At 41.6% G+C, this 21,326-nt stretch overlaps 1 protein-coding gene across 1 annotated transcript in view; it reads right to left on the bottom strand.

Moving 5' to 3' along the window:
- Positions 1-21,326, bottom strand: part of FER1L6 (fer-1 like family member 6) — a gene marked incomplete at its 5' end in the record, with an annotated part of 117,869 nt that overhangs the window by 72,757 nt on the left and 23,786 nt on the right. Inside the window, 5 exons of the mRNA XM_081266407.1 lie at positions 6,902-6,992; positions 10,399-10,499; positions 12,109-12,229; positions 17,160-17,343; positions 18,714-18,822. Coding sequence (XP_081122533.1) covers positions 6,902-6,992; positions 10,399-10,499; positions 12,109-12,229; positions 17,160-17,343; positions 18,714-18,822 — 606 coding nt within the window. The remainder of the gene's footprint in view (positions 1-6,901; positions 6,993-10,398; positions 10,500-12,108; positions 12,230-17,159; positions 17,344-18,713; positions 18,823-21,326) is intronic.

Raw genomic sequence — 21,326 nt, 5'->3', positions numbered from 1 at the left:
ATTCCTCAAAAAAAGAAAAAACCAACAAATAAATGAGCTCACACTTCACCTCAAAGCCCTAGAAAAGGAAGAGCAAAACAACAGCAAATGTAGCAGAAGGCTAGAAATAATTAAAATTAGAGCGGAAATCAATGAAATTGAAACAAAAGAAACTATTGAAAAAATTAACAAAACTAAAAGTTGGTTCTTCGAAAAAATAAATAAGATCGACAGACCTTTAGCCATGCTAACGAAGAGAAGAAGAGAGAGAACTCAAATTACTAACATACGGGATGAAAAAGGCAATATTACAACAGATCCTACAGAAATACAGAAGACAATTAGAAATTATTTTGAAAACCTATATTCCAACAAAATAGAAGATAGTGAAGACATCGATAAATTTCTTAAGTCATATGATTTGCCCAGACTGAGTCAGGAGGATACACACAATTTGAACAGACCAGTATCAATGGATGAAATTGAAGAAGCCATCAAAAGACTACCAACCAAGAAAAGCCCAGGACCGGATGGATATACAGCGGAGTTTTACAAAACCTTTAAAGAAGAATTAAAACCAATACTTTTCAAGTTATTTCAGGAAATAGAAAAAGAGGGAGCTCTTCCAAACTCATTCTATGAGGCCAACATCACCCTGATTCCGAAACCAGACAAAGACACCTCAAAGAAAGAAAACTACAGACCAATATCTCTAATGAACCTAGATGCAAAAATCCTCAATAAAATTCTGGCGAATCGAATACAAAAACACATCAAAAAAATTGTGCACCATGACCAAGTAGGATTCATCCCTGGGATGCAAGGATGGTTCAATATACGGAAATCAATAAATGTTATTCACCACATCAATAGACTTAAAGATAAGAACCATATGATCATCTCGATAGATGCAGAGAAAGCATTTGACAAAGTACAGCATCCCTTTATGTTCAAAACATTAGAAAAATTAGGGATAACAGGAACCTACCTTGACATTGTAAAAGCTATCTATGCTAAGCCTCAGGCCAGCATCATTCTGAATGGACAAAAGTTGAAGGCATTCCCTCTAAAATCCGGAACAAGACAGGGATGCCCTCTATCTCCACTTCTATTCAATATAGTTCTCGAAACACTGGCCAGAGCAATTAGACAGACGAAAGAAATTAAAGGCATAAAAATTAGAAAAGAAGAACTTAAATTATCACTATTTGCAGATGACATGATTCTATACCTAGAAGACCCAAAAGAGTCTACAAAGAAACTACTGGAACTAATAAATGAATTCAGCAAAGTGTCAGGATATAAAATCAACACGCATAAATCAAAGGCATTTCTGTATATCAGCGACAAATCTTCGGAAACGGAAATGAGGAAAAACACTCCATTCAAGATATCCTCAAAAAAAATAAAATACTTGGGAATTAACCTAACAAAAGAGGTGAAAGATTTATATAATGAAAACTACAGAACCCTAAAGAGAGAAGTTGATGAAGATCTTAGAAGATGGAAAAACATACCCTGTTCATGGATAGGCAGAACTAACATCATCAAAATGGCGATATTACCAAAAGTTCTCTATAGGTTTAATGCAATGCCAATCAAAATCCCAACGGCATATCTTGTAGAAATTGACAAAGCAATCATGAAATTCATATGGAAAAATAAAAGACCCAGAATAGCAAAAGCAATTCTAAACAGGAAGTGTGAATCAGGCGGTATAGCGATACCAGATTTCAAACTATATTACAAAGCAATAGTGACAAAAACAGCATGGTACTGGTACCAAAACAGGCGGGTGGACCAATGGTTTAGAATAGAGGACACAGAGACTGATCCACAAAGTTACAACTATCTTATATTTGATAAAGGGGCTAAAAGCATGCAATGGAGGAAGGATAGCATCTTCAACAAATGGTGTTGGGAAAACTGGAAATCCATATGCAACAAAATGAAACTGAACCCCTTTCTCTCGCCATGCACAAAAGTTAACTCAAAATGGATCAAGGAACTTGATATCAAACCAGAGACTCTGCATCTGATAGAAGACAAAGTTGGATCCGATCTACAAATTGTGGGGTCGGGCTCCAAATTCCTTAATAGGACACCCATAGCACAAGAGTTAACAACAAGAATCAACAAATGGGACTTAATTAAACTTAAAAGTTTTTTCTCAGCAAGAGAAACAATAAGAGAGGTAAACAGGGAGCCTACATCCTGGGAACAAATCTTTACTCCTCACACTTCAGACAGAGCCCTAATATCCAGAGTATACAAAGAACTCAAAAAATTAGACAATAAGACAACAAATAACCCAATCAACAAATGGGCCAAGGACCTGAACAGACACTTCTCAGAGGAGGATATACAATCAATCAATAAGTACATGAAAAAATGCTCACCATCTCTAGCAGTCAGAGAAATGCAAATCAAAACCACCCTAAGATACCATTTCACTCCAGTAAGATTGGCAGCCACTATGAAGTCAAACAACAATAAGTGCTGGAGAGGCTGTGGAGAAAAGGGTACACTTGTACATTGCTGGTGGGACTGCAAATTGGTGCGGCCAATTTGGAAAGCAGTTTGGAGATTCCTGGGAAAGATGGGAATGGAACCACCATTTGACCCTGCTATTGCCCTTCTTGGACTATTCCCTGAAGACCTTAAAAGAGCATGCTACAGGGATACTGCCACATCGATGTTCATAGCAGCACAATTCACAATTGCTAGACTGTGGAACCAACCCAGATGCCCCTCAGTAGATGAATGGATAAAAAAAATGTGGCATCTATACACAATGGAGTACTATGCAGCAATAAAAAATGACAAAATCATAGAATTTTCAGGGAAATGGATGGCACTAGAGCAGATTATGCTTAGTGAAGCTAGCCAATCCCTAAAAAACAAATACCAAATGTCGTCTTTGATATAATGAGAGCAACTATGAACAGAGCAGGGAGGAAGAGTAGGAAGAAAAGATTAACATTAAACAGAGACATGAGATGGGAGGGAAAGGGTGAGAAAAGGGAAATTGCATGGAAATGAAGGGAGACCCTCATTGCTATACAAAATTACATACAAGAGGTTGTGAGGGAATGGGAAAATAAACAAGGAGAGAAATGAATTACAGTAGATGGGGTAGAGAGAGAAGCTGGGAGGGGAGGGGAGGGGGGATAGTAGGGGATAGGAAAGGTAGCAGAATACAACAATTACCAATAGGACATTATGTAAAAATGTGGAGGTGTAACCGATGTGACTCTGCAAGCTGCATTTGGGGTAAAATTGGGGGTTCATAACCCACTTCAGTCCAATGTATGAAGTGGGTTATGTCAAGAGCTTTGTAATGTTGTGAACAACCAATAAAAAAAAAAAAAGAAAAAAAAATGATAGTGTTTAAACAATCAAGTAGCTTTAATCTTACGTTTTAAATAAATAATATATGTGCAAAAAAAAAAAAAAAAAAGACTGAGAGAGCAGAGTAATACAGCTAGAGTTGATGTCCAACCAAGGCCAAAGTGCCTGTCCTTAGCCACTGTGCTCAGCTCCTGGTCCTGGAGGTCTGACAAGGCTCCCAGCCCAAGGGGACAGCCCCTGAGGAATGCCACCTAGAGCGCCTTAGAGTGGCTGGAACATCTTTGTTTATTTATGTAAATTTTATTTTTAAATTTTTATCAGAACATCATATTTATACACAGTAACTGGGTTCATTTTGACAAAATCACATATGCAGGGAATTTGGTTTCAAGGCCCATCCACCCCACTTTTCCTCTCCTCCTCCCTCCCCCTATTCTTCCTCGGCTACTGTATTAAACTTCCTTTCTTTTACATACACATAGAAGTGAAATTCTCTTTGACATGTTTATATATGAATATGACATGATTTTGTTAAACTCATTACATATACCTTCCCCTTTCCCTCCTTCCTCCCTCTCATTCTCCTATATCTACTCCACTGACTTCTCTGCATCTTTATGATACCTGATCCCCTCCCCCACTGCCTTCTCTATTTTGCTCTAGCTTCTACATATGAGAGAAAACATTTGATTGAGTCTGGCTCAGAAAATTTCACTTAGCATGACTTTCTCCATTTCCATCCACTTATTGGCAAATGCCCTTATTTTATTCTTCCTTGTGACTCAGTAAAACTCTATTGTGTATATAGACCATATTTTCTTAATCCATTCATCTACTGATGGGCGTCTGGGTTGATTCCATATTTTGACTGTTGTGAATTGTGCTGCTATAAACATTGAACTGGCTGTATTGCTGTAGGCTGCTGATATTAGATCTTTTGGATAAACACCGAGGAATGAAATGGCTGGGTCATACGGTGGTTCTATTCCTAAGTTTCTGAGGAATCTCCACATTGCTTTACAGAGTGATTGTACTCATTTGCAGTCCCACCAACAATGTAAGAGCGTACCTTTTCCCCACATCCTCACCAGCATTTGTTACTATTCGTGTTCCTGATCACTGCCATTCTGACCATAGTGACAGGAAATCTGAGTGTAGTTTTGATTTGCATTTCCCTAATTGCTACACTGAAATTTTCAGAAATTTGGGTGAAACTGTTAGGGTCATTTTTTTCAGCCCACATTTATGAGTTTAGAGGAAAGGAAAGCAAAAACAAAAGCCAAACACTTAACGATGCCTTCTAGGGCAAGGGGTCCCTAGCAGGCCCAGCCTGCTCCATCCTAAGGCCCGAGTCCTTGGTGCTTCCTCTGCCCAGATGTTCCCCAGACTCCACATGGCTTCAGTTTAAGTGTCACCTTTGTATGACCTTCTCCCACATTTTCCTGATCACCGTGGCTTTAAGCAGCGTCTTTCATCATCATAACCTGCGACCATTTTTCTGCTTTGGCTGTGTACCTGCCTTTCTGTCTTCTTTATTAAAGTGAAAATTTTGTGTAGACGGGGACCTCTTCTGTCCAGTCCTTACTTTGAGTTGTCTGACAGAAACACTGTCACATAACAGTGACACACAGCATATTCCTAGATGAGCAGGTGTTAATGTTGTGGAATGAACCACCATCAGTCTATAAATTCCTGGAGGTTGAGCACCATGTATTTTGGGTGTGTGCTCCCAGCAACCAACACAGCACCCGGCATGCAGAAATCCTCTGTTCATATTGGCTGAAGTCCTGCTATAAACCAGGACTAGGCTAGGAGTCAAAGCCTGGGACAGGGGTGGGACATGCTGCTTCCTTCCCCTGAGATGTTCACAACTTGATGAAGTGAAAGCAAAACATGCAAATGATTATCAGAGTACTAGATAGGGGCAAAGCCAGGCTTCATGGAAGATGTGACATTTAAGCTGTCTTTAAAGGTGAAATGAATTCGTCAGGTGTCTACGAAGACAAAGGACAGCCCAGGGAGGGAGAACAACCACATGTGGAGATAAATAATCAGCAAGAGCCTTAAAGTATTGGGGTACAGATGTAAGGGAAAGGAATGATGGAGGATAAGAGTGGGATGCTATGGTAAACAGCCCCGCGTCCCAGGGAAAAGGAATTTGGACTTCAGCCTATGAAGGATTGAGAGACTCCAGGGATTTCTTTAAGCACTAGTGATCTCAGATTTGTTTTAGAAAGATCTTTCTGGTTGTGGTATAGAAGATGGATTGGAGGAAGACTACTGCAATATGCTTAGGTCAGAAAGTGGAGTAAGTCCCAGGGGCAGAATCAATAGGATCTGGTTATCTCAAACTGTTAAATCAATAGTCAAACTGTCTAAGGTGAAAGATAAAGAGTCAGAATTGACATTTAGGCTTCTTGTTAGACCAAGAGCTGTAGCTGGTGGTGCTCATATAGGAGGAAAAGCACACTCAGACAAGGCCTTGGGCTCAGTAGGACATGTTGAGTCCTAGGTGCCATGAGCCAAGTACCCAGGACTTCAACCAGGAGGCTGCAGGCAATGATCTGGAGATGAGGAGGGACACCAGGGCCACTTTACAGATGAGGTTGAAAGTAGGGATTGTTCAGGCCAAGAACTGTGGGATGGTGAGAAGACAGAGCTCGACAGAGCACATGCTGGGCAGGGTGTTGCAGAGACAGCCCCTCAGCCAGAGATGCGGAGGAAGAACCAGGGCAGCAGGATCTTGTAGGAGGACAGATCCAGCCTCCCTCAGCTGTGCTGGAGGACAGAAGAGAAGTGTTCTGGACAGAAGGCGAAGGAGGAATTAGGACAATTCATTTTAGTCTCTGGACTTCAATTGACTATCCATTAGCTATGACCTTTAAAACATCATTTAATATTTCTGGCCTCCACTTTTGTCTTTAAAATGTCCTTAAGAAGTTAAACACTGAATAATTTTTTTTTTTTAGAACTGTTATGGCCTCACACAAAATGTCCCTTGCTGCCATGGCTGGAACTGGTTTGAAGGTGAGATAAGCAGGGCCTGGCTTGTTCTGGCTTTTCTCAGTCAACACTCAGCAAGGGTCAAGCAGCTCTGAGGCACCTAGAAACATCAATGAGCAGAGCGCAGGTCTCCAGGGCACGGAGGGGTAGCAATGATGGTCTGTTCTCAAGATGTGCTGACAATTTTAACATAACTCCTAACGGGAGGAAGGAACTCAAGGAAGGGGAGAAAAGGTTGTTTTTTTGGGGGGTCTCTTGATTTGTAAGGCAGACAGCCTCGAGAAAGAGTCGATAGCCTTTAAGAAAATACAAGTGTCAAGAAAATGCAGAAGGGGGACTTGGTCAGAACAGGAGTAGAGTGGAGGGCCTCTCGCTCATCCTGGTCAATCTTCAACCCACATTTCCAATGCAACATATTCTCCCTTCTCGCTCATGCCTCTACACCCCACAAACGTGCGACCTTTAACCCTTATCCTCATCTGGCCTTTGACCTGTGCTTCATCCATGAGGTTTATTTTTAAAGCACATGTTTTAACTCTGTTAAAAGTATAAATAGCTTTTCACATACCAGCTCCTGCCAACAGAGCGTCAGTCGTTTCTTATCTAAAGTGGTTTGGTTCAACATCTTGGGCTTTTTTTCTGCTTCAGAGATAAAGGCGCTGCAAGAGAAGAATCACAATTTTGAAGGCCGCTTAGTGAAAATCCGTTTATAATTCCAGAGATAGGCAAATGTGCTTTCTACAATTCAGTGGAAAGCTGATGGAGACCCAGAACCAAGATTTTTCATTTAGGATTAGCAGGGATTCATAAACTTTTCTAAGAGACCCAAGGGAATTAGAAATGATGCCCTGACCCCACATTGGTTTGTGGGAATGAATGTTTTTCCACTTTCTTTCATCAAATATCCATTGTGATTGTTATCAAAATTCATAGCCAAAAAAAAAAGCCTCACAAAATAATGCAGTTTTCCTTCATCTTGCAAATTTAAAACACAGCAAAAAATTCCTGAAGAACTATATGCAAAACAAATATTTCAGACTTAATGCTGAGACATATCGCCACCTTACTGAGTAGTAAGATTTTTTGGAAATAAATTTAAAAATGTGTTCAGTAGTATATTACTAAAGACTGTGTGTACAATTCAAGAAGAAATGACAATAGAAAAAAACTTTAGGAAGTAAGATTTTGTCCTCCTTCATGATAACTTAAATGCAAACTAAAAACAACACAATTTTGAATAACATTCAGAATGAATAGTATTCAAGGTTTGTAAAAGTGTGGGATAGAGAGGAGAGTGTGTGCTGTTGTAAAAGAGTGGTAAAATGCCTTAATGTTTTAGAGACTATTTAACAGCATCTACCAACATTTAAATGTACATTATATGACTCAAAAATTATACTAGAAATCTTATCCTTTAAAAATAACTGAACGGTCTTGCAAAAGTATGTTTATACAATGGCACCACAATAAATGGAGACAGGTTAAATATCATTAGGAACTCGTTTAGTGTGTTTGGACACATCCATCACTGAATATTGAAAACACCTCTTACAGGCTCCTGTAGAAAGATGTGTGTGATTTATCACTGATTGAAAACACAACCTGCTGAGCACAATGTGTGATGTCATTTGGGAAGAAATAGAGTGTTTTTATAAGTGTGTGTTTATGCAGAAAATGAGTATGTGTTTGCAAATTCAGAAAAAAAAGTCCAGGAGGACAAATCAATCTCTTCTCTCTGAAGAGCGGAATTGGAGTAAGAATTGAAAAGAAAACATCTACTTTATGATTTTTTGAAACAATGAACATATAGTCCTTCCTCGATGAAAACAAGAGCCACTTATAAGGGGAGTCTTGGATGCCATGCCCCCCAATAAGAGCCCCAAACCAGAGCTCTGCCCAGTGGCAGTTGGAGGCCTTGCCGGAAATCCACTTTGGGTATATTACTTAAGTTGCACTTTTTCTTATTTTTTAAAAAATAATAATGATTATATTTTGAAGCGGGAGTTTGTCGACCCTTTCCTGCTTTTTCCAGAGGCTCAAAGACTTGCATTCCACTCTCCAAGATGAAGCAGACATGGTGGATGCTGAAGTTCTCCTTCCCCACAGGGAAAGAAAGAATGTATTTCTTCATCAAAATTGGGAAAGCCAGGCACAGTGGCGCATGCTTGTAATCCCAGCAGCTGTGGAGGCTGAGGCAGGAGGATTGAGAATTCAAAGCCAGCCTCAGCAATGGTGAGGCGCTAAGCAACTCAGTAAGACTCTGTCTCTAAATAAAATATAAAATCGGGCTGGGGATGTGGCTCAGTGTCCGAGTGCCCCTGAGTTCAATCCCTGGTACCCAAAAAACAAACAAAAAAAATTGGGGAAAGTGATAAGGCACATGCTTCCATCCATCTTTCAGACCAACCTGTCTCTGGCTGTGGGCAGCCTTGTTACCCCTAGGTGGCAAGTGGCTTGGCCTTGTTGCAAGGAGACCGTGAAGTCCCACTGCTCAGCCATAAAAAGGTGGGGAGGGACAGGAAGCCAAACTTGTCCTCAAGTCCAAGCCACTTTCTCAAATCCAGGCTTAATAAATTTAAAATTAACATTTTGATCTCCAACCCTCACAAATATGTTTTCAGTTAATTGGAAATTTGAAGAGAAAGGGGAAAAATTAATTATCATCCTAAAATAATCTCCTAAGATAAAAACGTTCTTAAGCTATTAATTTGTTCACAAACGCTTTATAAAGATGATCAAAGGGGACCTTTCCCTTAGCTCACAGCCTGCGTGACACTAATATATACTGCTGATACAATAAAAATAGGAAAAATGCTTATTTATTTCTTTGCTTTCTTTTTTTATAAAGTGAAAACAGTTGGGTAATTGAGAGATTAGGAAAGACATAACTTAAAAAACAGAACATCAGGGTTAGCTACTGCCTGCTTTCTGGTTTTATCTTTCATCAAATCAATCAGACTCCTTTTCTATTAATTCCATGACGGCCAATTCTCATTTTGACTCAAGCCTGGACCTAATTCATTTCAAGAGTTGATCCAAGTTGTTTCCATATGGGGTAGTAAGCAGCCTCTAACATGGCCCCCAGTGAGTCCCACCTCCTAAAATTCATGCCACTCTGCAGTCCCCTCCTTCTGAACATAGGCTGCACCTAGTGACTTGCTTCTAATGGAATACGTCAAGAGAGATGAGATGGCACTTCCAGGTTAGGTCATGGTAGACGGTGACTTCCATCTCACTGGTATGTTCTGTCTGACTCTTCCTGCTTGCTGACTAAATCAAGCTGCCATGTTAAGAGTGGCAGCTTAGAGTGGCCAGCACAGCAAGGAATGGAGGGGTCTCAACCAAATTAACAGGGAACAGACATTCTCCACCTGGCAGCCCACAAAGAACTAAATCTGTCAACCATCATGGGAGTCATCTTGGAAGTGGATCTTTCCTAGTTGAACCTACAGGTGACTTCATCCCCAGACAATGCTTTGATTTTGTACCCAGGGGTGGTCCTGAGCCAGAGGACCCATTTGAGCCACCCTTAGATTCCTGGCACACACAATCATAGATGCAATCGTAAATTTTGTGTTAAGTCACTGAATTTTGGGGTAATTTGCTACTCAGTCATAGGTAATGATATACCCTCTATTTTATTTTTTATTATATTGTCTACCATGGAATAGGAGTCATTAATTAGCAAACATTAATGTGCCCTATGAAATATTTAATTGCCATATTTGATATAATTTATCCACTTAGTTGTCTAAATTGTTTGCTGAGTATCTACCAAATGGCAAAACACCACACTGGGCTTAACACTGTGAACATTTTTCTTGTTCCATAAAGATTCTCTGCAGCAGTTCTGTCTTTCTTTTTATCTCTCCCCGTTGGTTTATGGCTTAGTTATTTAAGTGTCAGGAAGCATACTTTGGTCCACAGGTTCCAGCTAAATTACTGAACAAAATGAAGACAGATATAATACTCTGAGTGTCCATCGGACACATGTGAAATGGACTATTTTTTTCAAGGTCATCAAAAGCCAATCCCGTGCATGCTCAGCTCCCCTGTGCCAGCTACCTGCTTTGATTGATGAAATCACTGAGCACCATCTTCATTTTCTCTTCAGGAGCCTCCTCTGAAATCTTGATCAGCTCTCTCACTTCCTCTATACTCTCTTCCTGCAAACAAACGGCAGGGATGGAGGGGTGAGACTTGTAGTGGGGAGATTGATGGAAACAACCTAAACATGCCATTCAGCTCTTCTTTGTTCCTTTTGGAAATGGAGGAAGAATGCTTCCTTTCTCTTGTGCTTGAACTGGAAATGCTGCTGCATTCTGACTTTGAACCTTGTTTTTCTTAAGAGAACTGGTCTGGAAGCAAGGCTTCCCATTACTCCAAGTCATTGCTTCTACCCCAGATCCATTCCCTAACCATGTACCACTCCCTCAGAGTCCACTATGGGGGAAATCTCATGTCATGAGAAATAGCTAACAACACAGAAGGAATTAGATACAATATCCAAAACTCCAAAAGCATGTTCCAATCAATTTCTCAAATAGTTGTAGAATCTTATTGAAAAATCTCTGAAAATAAAGAGCTATGCATACAAGTGGTTATGAGATTTCAGCCGGGGGTTGGGTAGACTACACACGTGGAAATGGCTGTATATTTGTATTCTTAGTAATTGCATGTTTCCTTTTGGCCTAAATTCCAGGATTCCATTCAGTAGCTTGGAGATAAATGGCACCCAAGGGCAATTATGTGCTGCCACTACTTTGCTAGAATATACAAAAACTGTATTCTCTGTCATATGCCAAAGTCTGGTGCATGGGACATGTGTTCTTCTCTCTCCACCTTCACTATAAGAACAGGTAATCTCGTGGAGTGGTTAAGGATGTGGGCTCTGGGGTCAGACTACTGAGTTCAAAGGCAGGCTTACTGCTGACAAGTGAATCAACCCTTTCATACCCAGTTTGCTTATCTATGAAACAGGATAATAATAGTTCCCACCTATTAAAGTGTGAACTTTAATCCTGTTAGCCAGGAAGGGATGACTGAAGGGATCCTGACACTAATAATAAAATTAGGAATGGGTATTAAGGGTTACTATGGCTTCCTGGAAAACTTCTGATTTGTTTTGTCAGGACTCTTAGAGATAAGCTATTCTCTCTGAGGGAAAAGCAAGACCAGCCTTCCGAAGAGAGTCTGCACATCTATATGATGTCACAGCATGACCCCAGGCCTCTCTGACCACATTCTGGGTCTAGCTCTACAATCCCATGGCCAGAGCCAACACTTTTTATATACAATTAAGATTATAAAGCAAATGGGAAGGAGACGTTTGTTCTTTCCTTAGTATAGTTTTTAATGGAAAAGAAGAGATAAGACAAGGGCCATCTGGTAAGGTGTGTGGAGGCACTGCCCATGGAGGTGTGGGGTGGGAGGGAAAGTGTAGGAGTGGGGACAAGGGTTAGTTGAAGCCAGAACCTATCAATTTTGTGACAATGTTTTTAAGCTCTGCCCTTTGGAGATTAAAGAACCAACCTATTGTTCAGTCCAGTAACAGTAAGAAGCAGAGAAGGGACATGAATTCAGACAGTTTGATTTGAAGTATAGGGATTTTGAAAAATGTCTTCTCATTTCTCTGGATTCACATGGTAGGAGCCACATGCACCCAAAATGCAGTATCTGGACTGAGACTAAGACCCTCTACTGGAGGATTTTTAAAAATCCCTCTTGCCCCCAATTTCTTTATGTACAAATCCAACACCTACCGAAGTCACTTACCAGGAGATCTGCCATTTTCTCCAGCATGTTGGACCAGTGCAGCCTAAAGGTCTGATCTCCCCAAGAACTGATAAAGGAGACACAAGGCTTCTTGGCCTCAAATGGCAAATAGTTGTAATTCCTGCGAAAGCACAAGGGGTTTGAAAATCAGTTGGCAATCAGTATTCCAGGCAGTGCCAGCCCCATGTTCATGTTTTATATGTGCTGGTGGGATGCGGTAAGAGTGGGGACAGAACTATCACATTGGTAATACTATCCTTGGCCCACGACTGGAGACCCAGGGACAATAAAGGGTGAAGAGTTAATGGCTACATTGAAAGGTATTAATAGCTACCAGTAGATCCAGGGTGAGGGTCAGAAATGGTCAGCAGAGGGCAGGATTTATTGGACAAGACTTTCTTTGTGGAAGCATAAATTGAGAGAGGAAAGTTGACTTCATTTTTTATTGTCTATATTCTAGACACACGCAAGGATTGATTGAGATAACAGATGTGAATGTATTTTGTAAACAAAAATTGCTAAGGATGGTGGAATGTGATGGACATCATTATACAAAGTACATGTACAAAGACTTGGATTGGGTGTTAACATACTTTATATACAAACAGAGATATGAAAAATTGTGGTATGTATGTACATTAAGAATTGAATGCAAAAAAAAAAACAAAGTATATATATAAAGGCATAGATTGGTATGAACATACTTTACATACAGAGATATAAAAAATTGTGCTCTATATGTGTAATAAGAATTGTAATGCATTCCACTGTTGTTGTGTATTTAATAATAATAATAATAATAATAAATTGCTAGAGAAGTATAAGGTACTAATATTTTTAATGAGGGTGAAGGTGTGTCCCAAATGAAACTTCAGTGTTTTATGGCTTGGCATCCATCCATCTGTCCATCCATCCATCCACCATCCATCCATCTGTCCACCCATCAATACTTACTGTTGCCAGGCATTGGTGCTAATAATGCAGGTGAATTGCTTGGCAAAGAAGGGACAAGAGGGATAGTAAAGTTGCTAAAAGGGAAAGAGTTTAGAGCCATAGGGAGTGTTTGAGAGTGACATTGGATAGTGAGCCAAGTGCAATGGAGGACAGAAAACAAGGAATTAATTTGCAGACTCAGTTCCCAAGGAGGAAGGGGACAGGTGCAGAGGCAGGTAAGGTGGGAGGGTCGTGGCAAAAATTTAGAAGTTCCCACCTAATGACAGCTATTTTCTCAACTGAGTTTCCCTCAGACCCCTACTGATTTTCTCAGACACCTGGGACTGTGGAAGGCAGGCCAAAGTAAGCCCCCAGAACAGGTGTGGAGGTGCAAGTGGCCCTGGTAATGTGGACAGTGTCTGGAGCAACACATCTACAGAGGGTGAGGCAGGGAAACAGAGAAATAGGGAGGAAACAAACTTTGTTTTTATTACTTAGAAACTAAAATGAATCTCTGCCTAAAAAACTGAATTCTGACCTGAATTTCTCCTGAAGTAGACAATAAAATTAGCACAGAGGCCCCCTGGCCCGTTCTGCAGAAAATAAACCAGCAGGTGTCCATTCAGAAAAGAAGCCAGATAAGTTCTTGGCAGAAATTGAGGTTGTTGTTACAGCAGGAGATGACAACAGCAAAATAGGTTAGAAATGAAGCCACTCTGCTTGTTTTCTCTGTTTTTAAGTCACTGTGTTGAGAATCCTGCAACTAAATACATTCCCACCCAGTATGGTCCCAAGGTTTGGGTCATTCTGTGCTTATTATGTTCAGGGCCTTTGACTCTACATCTCAGGTCCTCCTGGCCATACTGAGATGGCACGGATCAGGAGGCTGTGGCTTCTGAGGCAAGCTGCAGTGCAGATGGAAGGGCACCTCGTGCCAGTGGAGAGAGAAGACTGCCAGCTTGAATGGCTGCCCTGACTCAGGACCAGCCTTGTGACTTAGGGCAAGGGTAGGTCTGGAATCCTGAATTAAATAATGGCCCACCTTTGGATGTCTTCTGCTACAATCTCATTCCTGACCTCTGACCCAGCACATAAATACCATGTAAATGCACTTGCTTTATAAAATTAGAAAGCCCAGAACATGTATACTGTTGTATTTTATTGAAATAAGTTGTGTGTGTTCATACATGAGTGTGCATGTGTGTTTGTGTGCACTTGTGTGTGCATGTGTATAGCAGTTTAGTGCAGACAGACTCTTCCAATCCAGCTGCTGACTCTCTGGTTTGCCACTATATGGAGAAAGCCTCAATACAGTGACTGAGAAGTAAAAAGAAAGGCCAACTCTACCAAAAACCACCACCATGACTTATTTTTGGTCTTCTGGTAGCACTCAGATATGCTCTATCCAAGGATGTCTTGAGACCTCTCAGCTCCTCCTAAGCCCTTCCCATACTCCACCCTGAAATGCCACCAATAGTCAATAAGGGGCTAGTCCAGCAAGGTGAGGAGGGTGATTGGAGGCAGAGTCCCTCTGAGTAGCCTCAGGAAGTCTCTCTAAGCTGCAGATCCAGTTGTAGGATTCACTGATGTCTCAGCTTTGAGAATGGAGTTCAAGGACAGGAAAGTTTGGGATTCTTTCATCCAAAAAGAAAAAACAACCATGTATGGATGCCAAGGAGCCAAGGAGACTCCAAAGAAAGGGATCCAGGGAGAGGAGATGTGTTCCATGGGAGGGAGGGTTTAGAAAATGTAGAGAATGCTCAAAAATAAGAGGAACAACAGCTAAGTTAACTGCTTTAACTTCCTCCACCTACTTTGACCAACAGTCCTTCCACCTCTATGCCTTTCTCATCTTTCAGAGTATCACCTTTTCTATGACCTATCCCAACTCTGCCTCCTCCCCAGCAGGCTTAGTCACCTACCCCTTCTCTAATCCTAGAGTACCCTGTGCCAAGCCAGTAACTCCTTGATTCATCCAAAAATATGTATCCACCTCTGTGCCAGGCACAGAGCCGAGCAGATAAACAGGTGATGGCACAATGCCTGCCTTCAAAATGCTCACTGTCTCAGAGGGAAGACAGGGGAGTACAGACATCTTAAGCCAGTGTGATTTGTGCTTGCTGAAGGTGTACGGAAGTCCATACCAGGCCTGGGGTCCAGGGGAAGGAGGCTGGGCTTACTCTTGAAGGGTGCAAGGAGCTGGCAGCTGAGGAGGAGCCTGCTGCCAGAGAAGCATGTCCAAAGACCCAGAAGCAGCAATCAGCAGGACAAGTTGAGGATTGCACAGCTGGAGGAAGTGGAGTGGGGTGGGGTGGGGGGTTGGTGGTGACTCCAGATGATGCTGGAGAGTAGATGGGGATTAAAGCCATAAGCTCCAACCCCTGGAATTAATTCTAAAAGCACAGGGAGTCAATGGGGGATGTGAATCAGGGGAATATTGGTTCAGCGAGTTCAGTGAGTATCTTGAAGAAAATCCAAGCCAGGCAGGAGATTTTTAAGTTAATTCAGGCCAAAGATGCTCATGGCCAGAATTAAAGAAATAGCATTAGATAGGAAGAACTAGAAGATCAGACTTCATCCCTGATTGAATGTGGGCATGAAGGGGAAAAAAAAAGAGCAACTGACAACCTTCCAGTGGTGGGTTGGAGGACTCAGAGAACGAATCCATAAAATAGGAAAGATAGGACAAGGAGAAAAGTTATCTGTGAAAATATTGAGCCTGGTAAATGATCTGTGAGATGCCCAAGTGGAGGTGTTTGGATCTGATGTTCAGGGAAGAGAGCTGTCAGGGGGATTCAGGAATCCTTGTTATCCTAACAGTGGTCAGGAACCCAGGGGTCAGTTACAAGAAATAATGTCTAGGTCAAGAAGTGCAGAGATTAAAGAGATGGCAATATGGCCTTGTAGTGGCCTGTTGGGAGCCATCTGTGGGCTGTGTGTGGACTACTTGACACGCATCGCAGCCTAATGAATAGGAGAATCTGGTGTCTGGGGACTTCCAGTGGACATTTCCTCTGGCTAAGACTGCTCAGACACATTGTGAGACCTATTAAGCTCTTTCTTCCATTGGAGATGGGATGACCTGCTGCAGCCATACAGCCCCTCTGAGATGGGTATGAACTGACAACATGCCCATCAACCTGCTGACTACAAGACATCAGGAAGCAAGACTGCACCCCTGAAACCTTATCCCTGCCTTTCCTGTATCCCTCAAATAAACCACAGGAGCCATTTTCTAATTGTCTAGCCCCAGCTCCTGTGTGGACTGGACCTATCAGGGCCTCCACCTTTTGAAAATATATCTTTCTGACTTTGTCTTTTGTTTATCACTAACTATTCTAGACTTTAATGTCTTAGGTGGCTTACAGGAAGAAGAACCCCCTAATGAGGTGCTGGATACCTCCTCATAGTGGCCAATGTAACATGGCTGGATTATTATCTCTCATGTGTGAAATGAGGAAAGCCATCCAATGACATCAGAGATTTTTCACGCGTAACATAAGACTCAACAATAGAACATTCTTACTACATTTGCTTTTTTTATTTTCATAAATCATTTGATTGGTGCTTGACACTATTTTCTTTAAAAAGAATGCTATCATTTTACATCTCCTTATAGGTTGAAAATTTGCATGGATTAAAGGAGATCTGTGGGGGGTGCATGTAGGTGCCCCATTGGAAATGGTCTTTTCTGGTGGCTGACAAACATTATTTGAGTTCTTTGGTTTGCAAATAACTGTGGCAAAAATAAGATAAGAAATATGTATTCAATAATCCCACCAAATCAAGTTAACATAGTGACACAGATGTGGATAATAACTGTTAATAGGGTTTAGTGTGAAATGTTAAGTTCAGACCTTTGGACTCTATTGTGCTTCAAAGTTATAGAGAAAAAGGGTTTCGGACATGATCATCATCATCATCCCTGTTCTGCCCTTAAATAAATAACGTGTGGAGTGCTACTTACCATGTCTCCCCTCTTTGTACCTTGCCCCATGACTGAGATAAAAAAAAATAATGTTTCTGAATTTCAGGAAGAACTAAATGAAAGAGCCCCAGAAACTGAGCCAAATCCCACCATCAGAAACCTTGGCTGCTCTCACCTGCTGTGCTCCTACCTGTTCCCCTCTGTCACCAGAGGCTTCTCCGGATGAGTGGTGGAAGACATGGGGATGGCCACATCGTGGGCTGCTTCCACTTCTCCTTCCTGCAGCAGGGGAACGGCGTCTTCTTCAGTTAATTCAGAGGACTTCTTCTTACTGCCATGATGGAACCCTCCATCAATCAGGTTCCCAAAATTACCTGCAGCAGCCGGGGGAGAGGGGCTGGGTGTCAGCAAGTAGAACCAGTCGACTTGGCATGAGGGACCCAAGGTCTCGTCCTCCCATGGAAATAAGATGTCAGGGTGAAGGTGGAAAGAACAGTGGTAGGAAGAGAATAAGACTGACAACGGCAATGAGCCATCCTGTCCATCCCCTTACTTGCTCTTTTATAAAAAACACACAACTTAGAAAGAGGACAACATAGGCAAGTAAAAAACAAGAGTCACTAGAAATTATAAAATTCAGTTATAGCCATTTTTAATATCTTAGTGTGTATCCTTCCAAAAGTTGGTAAAGGATCGTTGAAGATGTGTCATTTTGTAAACTAACTGTTTTCACTAAAAAAAAAAAAAAAAAAAAAAAAAATCCTGAAAAACCTTTCCAAAACTACTTCTCCTCTAAGAGAACATTCCTTATCTAAGTCCCAAAGTCAACACCATGTTTTAAAAAGAAATAGGAGACAGAGAAAGGAGGAAGAAGGAAAGAAGGGAGGGAAAACATTACACGGGGGCAAACAGGGCAGCTTTTGTAGGACAAATGTCTCTGCGTAAGAATAGATAGCATAGATAGCCCCTGCAGGATTATTGGTGTCCTTGATCTTTCTATTTTACAATCTGATTTCAAATGCTTAACAAAAGACTAAGGTGAATATTTACCGCTTTTGGAAGGAGTCCCAGAGCTGGCCATATGATAGACCTGGTCAAGTTTGTTTAAATGAAGAAAACTCTGGGATCACAAGCTTGTGATTCTGGAACCCCTTAATTTGGGAAGTCTTCCTAAGTTCTTCCCTGCTGGCCTCCCTCCCTGGCCTCTTCTCCTCCTCTCCACACGGGCTGCCTGCCACTCCTTTCTATTTCTGTAGTAGATGCTGTCAGTGCTTCATCCAGATACTTTACCAGCTATCAATATGGCCAGCAGCTCACAGTGGACACCTTCCCAAGAACCACTTTCTACTCATGGAGACAGTACTCCTGCCCTGCTGCAAGACAACTGCCTGAATCAAGATCTTCTCTGATGGGATGCTATTCCTTGGAATGGCTTACCCAGCTGCACCATAGCCCAGGAAAATTGCTAGGACTTGGGGTTTCCCAAGGTCATGCATCTACTGTGCATGTGCTATTTTGAAGGTATGAGCTTATTTATCCCTGAAACTCTGAATCTAAACCTATTCTGTTAACCACTTTTTAAAAGTATGAAAAAAAAATCTGTCCCTTATACATTGATACTAGGGACTGCTCCCTTCTTTCCGAGATGCCCACCTCCACTAGGGTGCTGTCACTTCACATAAGACACTAATTAACTTATTCAAGAAACAGGTCTGTGTCAAGCACTGTGCTTGTCTTCACTTACCAATAGAAACCTCAAAGCTGATGGGTTTATCGCCAATCTTCCGGTCAATCATGGTAGCTTCGAAAAATGCCCCAAAGAGTAAAAATTCCTCATATTTTTCTGGCGTGATCTACAGAAAGAAAAAATATATTAGACAAACTGATTATCTTCTTTCACCAGGAAGCCGGGTCAATGAGGTTGACCTGCTTCAACAACATTTATAGACACTTGACTCTGTTTCAGCCTGAAATGCTGCATCTCCCCACTGTCAGACAAGCAGAAATCATGGCCAATAAATTGCAAATCCAAATGCAATCACTTACCTAGAATGATCAGACTCAACCTTCCGATTGGCTACCTTAAAATGCAGAGAACCTCCTTTCACATCAGAGGGTCAGCTTGGTATCTATGTCTTTCTAAGACTCTGGGTGAAGCGCCAACCTGGGATGACCTTCAGCTGATCTGGCTTTCAGAAACCCAAAACCAAAGATGAAATCCTGAGTCACAGCAACCCTTGCTTTTGGAGCTTCACTTCATGGCTTCTATAGGATGCTCAAATACATTATGTTATTTGTCCCCCCCCCCACCCCAACAACAACTTTGAGAGGGCAAAATCTGGACCATTCCATTTTTCAGACAAGAAAACTAAAGCTTGAGGTTGTCGAGTAGCTTTCCCATGTGTTGTGACCACAGATATGTGTTATCCCAATCCCCTGATGTGTGTTATTCCAATCCTCTGTGCTGACCCAAAGTCAAAGTTACTTCCTGAAATAATGAGCAAACTCAGTTAAAAGGGTGGAGGGTTAGATGTGCCCAGGAGTGTCAACCAATCCTATGAATCCAGGGTGCTAGAGGCCCGATGGCTGCTGCTGGGAGGGATCCACCCAGCCTGAGGCACATGTGCTTCTATGCTACAAAGGGCCAGAGTATTTATTCCAGCTTCCGCCCTTTACCTGAATAAACTAAAGTTCAGAGAGTAGGAGGCATCCCAAGGTCAAGTCAAAGCAAGTAAAAGCCAGACCAGAGAGCTGTCTCCACCAAGGCTGCTTTGAAAATGAACCTCTATTCTGGAAGCCTAGGACTGTGGCAGGTCACAAGACAGGGGCCATCCCAAGGTAATACACAATTATTTTCAAATGACTCTTATTGACATGGAACAGGCTATGATTTAGGGAGCAGATGTCAATGGAGTACAGCGACCCGGCATTACATTCTGGGTGAGCGAAAGTCATACAATCTTTGCTTCCTGGTTTGTTTGTTTTTGTTTGGTTTTTGGTTGGACTTATTGAAATCTGCAGAAAACTAGTAAGATTAATCTAAGGAAACAAAGCATTTGTAGCCCCTGGGGGTTAAAGTCACATTGGGTTAAAAGCATCCTTCAGACAGTCAATCATTAGGTGAAAGGTGACCCCTTCCTTCACTTGGATGCCTCCTGTGGTGTTGGCAGTCCCAGGAAATGTTTCTGTTGACCAGAAGCATGGAACAGGATGGGGCTTGTGCTGGACCTTTTAAATTATTTTCAGATATATATTCACATTGGGATACATTTGGACATAATCACAAAAGCATGGAATATAATCTGCTAATTCAATCCCCAGTACTTTCCCCTCCCCTCCTCCCTCCCTTGTTCCCCTCCCTCTACTCTACTGGTATTTCTGGAATTTATTTATATACATATATATTTTCAATTAGTGTCTTGTGGATTATACTTGATGCTTGAATCCACTGTGGTATATTCATGTATGTATGTATGAAAGTTTGGTCAGATTCATTCCACTGTTCTTCCCCTATCCTGTCCCTCTGTCCTCCCCCTCAATCCCCTTACTCTATAATTTTTCCTCTATTTTTTAAATTCTCCCTTCCCCTTATTTTTTTTCCTTTCTCTCTTTCTTCCTGCCCTCCATTTTGGATCAGCTTCCACATATCAGAGAAAACATTCAAGGGCCTTTATGGCTGAGTAATAATCCATTGTGTATATGGACCACATTTTCTTTACCCATTCATCTGTTGAAGGTACCTAGGTTGGCTCCATAGCTTAGCTATTGTGAACTTAGCTGCTATAAACATTGATGTGGCTGCATCACTGAAGTATGCTGATTTTAAATCCTTTAAATACCAAGAAGTGGGATGGTTGCGCTAATTTTTAGTCCCACCAACAATGTATGAGGGTACCTTTTCTGCCACCTCCTTGCCAACATTTATTAGTATTTGTATTCTTGATCATTGCCATACTGACTGCAGTGAGATGAAATCTTGGTGTAGTTTGATTTGCATTTCCCTCATTGCTAGAGATGCTGGACAGTGTTTCATGGATCTTAGTCACAGTCTACCCACTGCAATAACCATTTCTTATCTCACCTTCCCAGGCTGAGTTCATTCTCCAGGAGGAGGAGCCTGGGAGAGGGACTGCCAGGACAACAGCCAGAAGAGACTTCTTCAAATCTCAGCTCTTCTATTTCCTAGCTTTGGGCAAGTCATGCTTACTCTATGACTGTCACTTTCCTTATCTGTGACATAAGCATCATAATAGGGCCCACCAGGAGAAAATGGAAATGATAAGAAACTGCCTATAAAGTAGGTTATCACAGGAAGTAGGTGCAAGGAAGGTAAGTCACCTGCCCAAAGAGTCAAATG

This window comes from Spermophilus citellus, assembly GCF_964194105.1.
Source record: "Spermophilus citellus genome assembly, chromosome: 14".
Taxonomy (NCBI): Eukaryota; Metazoa; Chordata; class Mammalia; order Rodentia; family Sciuridae; genus Spermophilus; species Spermophilus citellus.
This window is presented reverse-complemented; position numbering and strand designations above follow the sequence as displayed.